The sequence below is a fragment of the Plectropomus leopardus genome, chromosome 4, assembly GCF_008729295.1.
Source record: "Plectropomus leopardus isolate mb chromosome 4, YSFRI_Pleo_2.0, whole genome shotgun sequence".
Lineage (NCBI taxonomy): Eukaryota > Metazoa > Chordata > Actinopteri > Perciformes > Serranidae > Plectropomus > Plectropomus leopardus.
Window position 1 is genome coordinate 23,344,389 of NC_056466.1, and position 9,128 is coordinate 23,353,516.

General features: G+C 40.8%; 1 protein-coding gene across 1 annotated transcript; it reads right to left on the reverse strand.

Annotated features, from left to right (window-relative positions):
- Positions 1 to 1,006: 1,006 nt before the first annotated feature.
- On the reverse strand, positions 1,007 to 8,684 carry LOC121942632 (long-chain fatty acid transport protein 1-like). The gene is made up of 14 exons (XM_042485894.1): positions 8,529 to 8,684; positions 7,522 to 7,699; positions 7,263 to 7,401; positions 6,859 to 7,114; positions 6,592 to 6,759; positions 5,886 to 5,955; positions 4,726 to 4,817; positions 4,013 to 4,122; positions 3,681 to 3,890; positions 3,465 to 3,594; positions 3,182 to 3,319; positions 1,670 to 1,834; positions 1,392 to 1,538; positions 1,007 to 1,311 (listed from the first exon to the last, which is right to left on the reverse strand). The coding sequence occupies exons 2-14, from the start codon at positions 7,689 to 7,691 to the stop codon at positions 1,154 to 1,156; spliced, it is 1,953 nt and encodes a 650-aa protein (XP_042341828.1). The 5' UTR covers positions 7,692 to 7,699; positions 8,529 to 8,684; the 3' UTR covers positions 1,007 to 1,153.
- Between the last annotated feature and the right edge of the window lie 444 nt (positions 8,685 to 9,128).

Genomic DNA, 9,128 nt, shown 5'->3' on the forward strand with positions numbered 1-9,128 from the left:
AATGAATTATAATGCCATCTCTCACTTCCATACAAGTGTTATTCTTAGAGTTTTGTGATGCTAGCAGCATAGCTGGAAACGTCAGTCAGTCCACCGCTTTGGTGCTGACTGAAATATCTCAACAACTATTGGATGGATTGCCATTATTGTTCCCCAACAGACGAATCCCAATGACTTTGGTGACCTACTTGTTTTTCACTGACCTACACCAAGAGCTGGACATTTGCGTTTTTTAATGAAATGTCTCTACTATTAAATGGATGGCCATAACATACCGTAAAGACATTCATGTACCTAAGTTTAACCCCCACCCCCTTCATTTTCATTTAGCTGCATCATGTTGTTAAAAGTTTTTTCTGTCCAGTACTTTGGTGTATGACCAAATATGAAAAAAAAAAATGAATGACCTTATTGTTCCCATCAGTCTCAGCTGTACCCTGTATTTAGTGCTAGCTAAATGCTTAGCAAACGTTAGCATGCTGAGCTAAGATGGTGAACATGTCAGCCTTGTCATAGTCGTAGCTTTTTTTAAGCTGATGTTAGCATTTAGCACAAAGTATTGCTTTAGCTAAGTGTAGCTGCTTGCATAGATGTAGACTCTTAGTCTTGTTTTGAAACATTTAAGAAATAATTGAATACGATTTTGTGTGCTGAAAGTGTTATGAATATTTGATGTGTTCTAGTTAGTATTTAAATCCTCTGAAACTGTATTTCATCCCAACAACAGAGGCTAATAACGTTACATTAAATTGAAAGCTGAATTTTAGTATAATTTGTGTTTTGTTTTGTTTTTCAGATTTCTGTAAAATTTCATGTCGTCTTATGTTTAATTGCCATTAACTGCAGTTGTAACCTTACCGACCTAACTTTACGCTAAGTAGTACATAATGTCATTTGTGGGACACTAATTCATTAAGTATTATATGAACTACTCTATGAGCATTTTCGTAGATAAACAAATTGAAGTGTAAGATACTGTACATTGTAAGAAATACACTGCATACAATTTGGTTTTAAAAAAATAGATGTGTTTAATTACAAAAAAGTATGAAATTCCATTAGTATTTAGAGATACATCCCTGTGTTTTTTCCCTCTTTGAAATATACACACTATCCTCTTCAGTGGTCTGTACCTTCTCACTCTCCTCCTGTTTCATAGACACACTCTCTCCTCCATGATGGCATTATATAGTTCATCAGTAACAGCCTCGTAACGCCCAGCACGACCGTTCAGGAAATAAATCTTTTCATCGGAGTCTTGCGGCTTGTATCCTTCCCTCTGCAGCCGTGTCTTCTGGATTTTGAAGGTACCTGAGGGAAAAAGTGGAACCTTAAGTTTACGTGTGACTTTTTGAATGTGTGTGTTTGATGACCTTGCATTATTGCCTCACCAGTAGTGTCAACAGATGGCATGAGTCGCAGAAACACGGGGCGAGCGTAGGAAGGCAGGGCTTTCTGTACTGCAATCAAGAACGCTTCAAGGTCAAACTGGCCGTCTGTGTGAGCTATTGCTGCCATACCGGCTTTCCCCTCCACACCTGCACACAGACAGACAGATGAGGTAATGAACAGGAGACTATATGAGGTAACAGCCACATTAAGCCTTTGATCTTTTGTCTTTTTTTCATGTGGCTTTGTATGTGTCCTCCCCTGACTGTCCTATTTCTACCTGGAACAGAAACTCCATAGACAGCTACAACAGTGTGTCCCAGCAGGTGGCTGAGGACTCCCTCCACTTCTGTGGTGGAAACGTTCTCCCCTCTCCAACGAAATGTGTCACCGCTGCGGTCCCTGAAATACATGTAGCCATACTCATCCATCACCAGGATGTCACCTGGGAGATGGACAGAGAGAGACACAAATAGATACAGAATTAATAACAACCATCATCATCACATCATCCCTGGAGGGAATCACAGAGAGAAGACAAAGACGGTGACGAAGTGTGTAGTGATGATGACTCACCAGCACAGTTTTGACTTTAAGACCATGATTATGATTCATTGCTTTACTATGTTTGTAAAATGTGGCAATTATAGACTTGATTAAAGATCCTCACGATGTCCTCTGAAACATAATGTCTCCTATCACGGACGTGCAGACATGCAACAGGCCCTACCACCTCTAATACACAGAGGCAAGAAACACTGGCTTAGTAGTCGTAAAGCCTCTTTTTGTATTGCATCTCTTTGTAGTCATCGCACATCTCTCTGCAGTTTTGTGTCTCTTTGTGCTTGTTTTGTGTCTCTTTGTAGTTGTTTCATGTTAATTTGGATTTGTTTCGGTCTTTTTGCAGTTATTTTTTATCTGTGGTTTTGCCCATTTTTGTTGTGATTTTGAGTCAATTTTCTGTCATTTTGCATGTCTGTGTGGTTGTTTTGTGTGTCTTTGTGTTCATTTTGCATCTCTTTGCAGTCGTTACACATCTCTGTGGTTTCGTATTATATCCTTTTGTTGTGTTTCTGTAGTTGTTTTGGTCTTTTTTTAGTAATGTTTCGTATATGGATGTTTTACCCCTTTTTTCTTAATTTTGAGTCTTTGTAGTCATTTTGCATGTCTTGTTGTTTTGCATCTTTATGTTATCATTTATGTCTCTTTGTTGAAGTTTTGTGACACTGTGGTTGTTTTGCCGCTTTTCATAGCCGTGGTAGGTCTCTTTGTGTCTCTGAAATTGTTTTGCATCTCTTTGTGGTTGTTTGTCTCCTGTAGTTGTTTTGTGTTTCTTTGTGGTTATTTTGAGCCTCTTTTCTGGTCAGTACATGTCTCTTTGAGTGACACAACTTTGAGCCCTGGGCCCTTGCTGAATGTGTCCGTGGGTGTTTGTATTTGTTGCTGTCCTCTGTATTCCTGTTGTGTGGTTGTGGGGTAGCTTGTTCATTTAAGGGTTAAATAATGTGTAGCGTCTCTGTTAATCATCAATTTGTTGTTTATGCCACCCATAGTGAGCTAGATCGTATCCCAGCATGCACTGAGAGAGGAAGGTGAGAAATACAATGAACAGGTTCCCGGTCTGTCATCCCAGACAGTGAATCACTGACATTCACATTTCAATTTAAAGTTTCCAATCCAGCCGTCTCACACTGTGTGTCTTCAGACAGACTGTGGGCGGAAAAGTGTGGGAGTGCAGACAGCCAATCATCTTCACACTGACTGCATTCTACAGACACACAAAGAAACACACCTGAGACATAAGCAGAGTCCCCCATTTTGAAGACATTGTGAGCTATTTTCCGATTGGTGCAGTCCTTATCAGCGTAGCCATCAAATCTCCGGAGTGGATCAGTGCTGTTGATGCGTCCCACTAACATGCCTGGCTCCCCTGCAGAGACAGAGACAGATGGAAAAACAGAAAAGAGGACATCATGATACAGTTGTAACATTTGTATTCAGTTGTGGCTGTGTGTGTGTGTGTGTGTGTGTGTGTGTGTGTGTGTGTGTGTGTGTGCATGTGTGTGTGTTCCCACCAGGAAGACAGGGTACACAGAGCCCCTGTGAATCCCTGAGCAGCTCTCCGTTCTCCTCCTCCTCCACCCTGACAAGTCTGATGGGGTAAAAGCTGGGCAGTATGCGACTGTTAAAGCCACACGCCCCCACCTGGACATGCAGGACATTTACATGAGACAGGACGTAGTTTGAAAAATCCCTAACTGAACCTCAAAATCATTTAAAACAACAGCCACCTTTCCGTCGATGTTAAGCAGGCTGCAGTTGCACTCTGTGGCGCCATAAAATTCCCCCACTCGACGGATTCTGAACCTCTGGACAAACTCTTCCCACACTGACGGACGGAGGCCGTTACCAAGTGCAAGACGCACCTGGTGATGTTCCTCAGATGAACGCACCGGCTGGGCCAATAGGTAACGACAAATCTCACCTATGTATTGAATTACCTTGACAAAAAAAAAAAAAAAAAAGTCAGTTTGGATTCAGGATAATCAGTCAGACTGCTGGTCTGCAGCAGGACAGAGACGGTCCTCACTGTTGGTTGCATTTTGTGTCAGTCTGAACTCACAGTGCAGTTGTGTTTGACACAGTCATCCCAGAAGCGACTGGCTGAAAACTTCCTCCTGATTACGACAGTCAAACCAAACAGCAAACACTGGCCTACACCCATGATGGTACCTGTAAACATTCACATGTTCACACCCATACAGAGTAAATATACACACACAAAGACATACTGATAACAATTTATTATTTTTTCCTGAAGCTTAAGATATTTTTCAGTGTGTAGGCAAAATACACCACAAAAAACACAATTATTTTAAATGAAAGATATCATACACCAGAGCCATTATACAGTTTTTAAGAACTTGAAAACCAACTACTATTATTTTTCACTGAGAAAGGCCCAGTTAGATCTTATGGGAATATCCCGGCACAAGTACTGCAGTGATGATGTCTTAATGGAGATAAGTAATGACAGCAACAGTGCTCTTGTACAGTTATTAAGTATGATTATGTTGATTATAGTAGCATCATGGTGTAACTGGTATGGTGCTTTATTTTGAAACATGTCATGTGGGATGGGGGTGGGGTTATGACACAGTTTGCTTTTGTATAGTCTTCAGCTCATATAACTTTTTTTTTATCAAGCATTGTAAAAAAAAAAAACAGTGATATAATGTGGGGAGCAAACTACTGTATATGTCACTTAAAAAAATATATTTCTTGTTAAAGACAGGACAAAAAAATGGCTTTGAGAGCAAATGGAGTGAGGCCTACCTGCAGAATGATACAGAGGGAGGCAGTTGTAGACGATGTCATCATGACGTAAGCCAAAGGAGTGGAAACCAAAGGCAACGATGCGATAATACCTGACAAGAAGAATGAATTTCAATGACTGACATCCATCATCACAAGAGCTCTAAACTCATCAGGAGACACTGACCACAAATCCTTTTGGTCCTGATTTTAATTAACTGCAGTTTGATGATCCTGATGACAACATTTTAAAAGCTTTTAATGATCGTTCATAGGTGAATTTCCCTGACCTCAGAGTGTAATGGCTCTGACACGCCGAGCCAAATGTCATCTGTGGGTGAACATCTTTCACCTTAGTTTTTGTGGTGTGTGCGAAACCATTGGTCACCATTTTTGTATTTTAAAATGTGTGTATATTTTATTTTTTCTTTTAGTGAGGTCCTTAGGGGTTTCTACTTCACCTGCACATGTAAACCGTTTTATATCTTTGTTTGTTTCTTTGTTTTTTAGAACTAAATGTGCTTTTGAAACTAAATGTGCACCTTGTTGGCGCTTGTCAGTGGCTTTTGGGATGATTCAGCATTTTTTGAATTGGCATCGAAGATGGTGGAGCTGGCTGATAAAGGACATAACTGATTGTTGTGTATCTCAGTGCATGATAAGAGAAGGCAGGAGCGTGTGAGATATTTATGTTATTGTTGCCAGCACATGTCAAAATATTTAATATTCTTTCAACATCGTGTTGTGTATGCTAACTGACTGACCATAATCTTGAATCTGTTCTGCCACTCTTCCTGTTTCACTTGCTTAATGATGATTACAGACTACTGCCGCCTGCCATTATTGAGTTATTTCCTGTCATTCAGGCGCAGAGCAAATGTGCTATTTAGCTGTTGGCTGTAACTATTGTGGTTTGTTCAGGTGCAATTTTTAGACCAAGGCCCAGTCTCGCTACAGTCGGCCTTCGTTGCAACTAGTTCTTTGATGTCAGTATGGTATGTCGAAGAGATACTACACAATAAAAATGATATCCATGTTAGTCAAATGTGTGTGGGCAAATCATCTGAGTTGATGCAATGGGGCACAGTTGTCCTGCAGCGTTTCCTAAAACAAAATCTCGTATATTTTACTTCCCTACATAAACTTAACATCAGTTCAGATAAGATCAGTCATAAACTCACCGACTGTGCACCACCACAGCTGCTTTCGGCATTCCTGTCGTACCAGAGGTGTAGATGTAGAAAAGTCTGTCTGCATGGAGAGACGAGACAACAGGAAGAGAGACATCATTTGTTAGGGGCTGGATTTTTAGGAGCGGTGTTCAATGCAAACTTCTTGTATGCCTTTTGTTCATTTGCCAATGTTTTTTTTAGGTGTGTGGTATGCACCCATACTCATTCCTGTATCCTCTGTATGTCTGACAGGCTGTGCAGGCAAAGACTTGAAGAGTGTTAACAGAGGAATGTCATGTGATAACAAGGTAAAAACAATACAGATAAGCAAATCAATAAGTGAAAAGTGAATGTACAAATACATCACCTAATAACACTAAACTGAAGGTTAAGAGGGGAGTGTTAAAGGCATTGTACCAACAAAAAAACTTTGTAAAAATGTGCTTCAATGTTGTATGAAACTCAGCATTTCTGAAGTGTGTTGATGATTTGTTTGACAGTCGTGTGTGTGTATATACTGTATGCGCATGCTCTGACGAGTGGATTAAACAAGACTGAAGCGAGATAAAATCTGGCAGTGAGTAGTTTACTCTGGCAGGCAAAGACTTGCTAAGGAAAAGAAGGTGTTGCAATCAAAACTTCATGATATGTAACATAAGGAGATAATATGGCATCATCTGTTGCCCCAGTGCACAATGACTTGGCAGAGCCTCACCATTGAAGTCCTTTCTGAGTGTGTAACGTGGTGGGTGTGCGGGCGCACGGTCTAGCAGGGTATCCAAGCTCTGAACCTGGAGGCTCCGGAGCGCCTCTTCATCGTCTTGCTCACCACTGCTGAACAAAACCATGTTGGGGTGCAGGGAGGCACTGACCTCTGACACAGCTGGGAGACGATCAAGAGTCACATTTTAAGTCTGTGTGCCCTGTATCTATCAGTCATTATTTTCAGCTCTCTAACTGTATCGATTTGACATGGTCCTACCTTCTCTCATCTCTGTCCCGAACACCATTGCCCGAGCAGCAGACACACCGACACAGTGCAGCAAGGAGTGCTGTCGAAGGTTGTGGTTGATGAGTGCAGCCTCCACGCCGACCATAGCCAGACCCAACCACAGAGCAACAACTAAGGGCTGGCTCTCCATGTACAAGGCCACCACATCTCCCTCAGCCCATCCCTGTGCCAGCGCCCAGTGAGCCACAGCGTGGCACCGCTCTTGCAGCTCCCTGAAACTCCAAACCTGGAAAAAAAAAACAATTTGGAAATGCAGGAGGTTTTGACAACATTATGACTGACATTAGGTCCATGATTTTGTTTGATTTCCAGCTCAAAGACGCTGCAAATGCTGCCGAAGCTGCATTAATTTGTAATCTTCAATGAGTGGTCACCTCTCCCGTAGCCTCATAGATCAAAGCAGGTTTGTCTGGGTGCAGTGTCACCATCTGGGCAAACAGTGCGGGGATGGTGCTTCTATTTCGCAGATTACGGTACATGGAAAATCTCACTCGCAGGATAACGACCAGACACCTTTTAGATAAAGACGAGTCGAGAACGGAGGAACGAAAGCATGTTAGAAATAGGAATATAGTAAACAGCATGGAAAATAAATGTGTCAGTTATGCATAGTCGCACACACCAACTCCTTACATTAGGTCTCTTTTGATGGTACGTAGAGCTACATGTATGAACCTGAAGGAGCCCCTGCACACCATGCAGAGCCCCAGCCCTGCCAGGAGGCCGCAGAGCCAGGGAAGGGGGAGCAGTCTGATGGCCCCGAAAACACCGAGGCACATTGTGACACCGCTCACCAGATGCATAGTGCTATCTGTGGGCATACATGCAGTGAGTTTAGGCACAATGACGGTCAGTATACTGGAAGCCCATTTCCACCACTGTGATGAATTAAAAACAAACAAAGATCCCGTAATTCATTAAAATGAAAACATTTCTTTAAAGAATGACTTAGTATCTCAAAATAATGTGTTACATCTCAATAATGAATGATCAATAATGAAACAGGTCACTTAATTATTATTATTCTGAAAAAGTTTCTCATTGTCTTTGATGTAGCCTATTCAGTCATTTTGTTATAGTAAATCATTATTTTGAGATACTAAGTCATATTTTTGAAATTTGTGTACACTGTTCTTGTATTTGTATTTGTTCTGTTAATGTAAGTGTTTTCCAGTATTTTGTATAATCTATTTTGCATTTGTACTTGTTTTCTTTTTTTATTTCATGTAAAGCATCTTTGAGTACCTAGAAAAGTGCTATATAAGTCCCATCTATTATTATTACAAGTCATTATACTGAGCACGTTTTTCATTACTGTGCGATAAGTTGGGTTTTTTTTTAGATAAGTCTTAATAGTAGCTCATTATTTTGGGATGTGTCATTCTTTTGAAATAGTATCCTAAGTCATTTTTTAGATTAGTCACTAATTTACTATTTTTAGATTCTTGAGATACCCTCCCAAGTCATTATTTTGAAGTACTAAGTCACTGTTTTGAGATAAGTCATTATAGTAAGATACTAAGTCATCATTTCAAGAGAGATTCTGAATTTAATAACTTTCAAGACTTTTTTAAATCACACTGGCGGAAATGAGCTTCCATATTAATCAGAGAATCGTAGTTTGGTGAGAGGAGGCTTACCTGTCCGAGAATCTCAATCCTGCTCCACCATAAAAACAAAAAGAAAGGAGTTAACAGCAGAAAGGCGCTCCTCCACAAGTCCAAAGAAGTAAAGTTATTACTTTAGCGAGCCACAGCGGCTCAGAGGAGCTGTCAGAAGTCAGACGTACAACCCGAGCTGAGCAGCAGCACGTAATGACGCTGAGAGCAGCGCAGGTTACAACTCATTACCTCCTGCGTCACTGCGGCGCTGCTCCCTGCGGTGTGATTCATCACCCTCCGGCACTAAAACATGTCAGCTACAGTCACATTTTTAAACTACAAATGTCTGAGAAAATGAAGTGTTCGTTTCATGAGTAAACATTCGTCACACAATTATAAATGGCATTTGTTGACTTTACGGGAATCAAACTAAATTGTAATGGAGGAATACAAGTAGCCTTAAAGAAGCACAACTGTGCCCCATTGCCCCAATCATCAACAAAATGTATCAAAAGTTGAAACACGGCAAAATGGCGACAGTTATGTTAAAAATAGGGGGGCAAACTTTTAGAGCACTTGGCAAAGTGTTAGCATTTCATCTTATTTTATACACAAGGTATTGGCCTACATGGTTTGTAA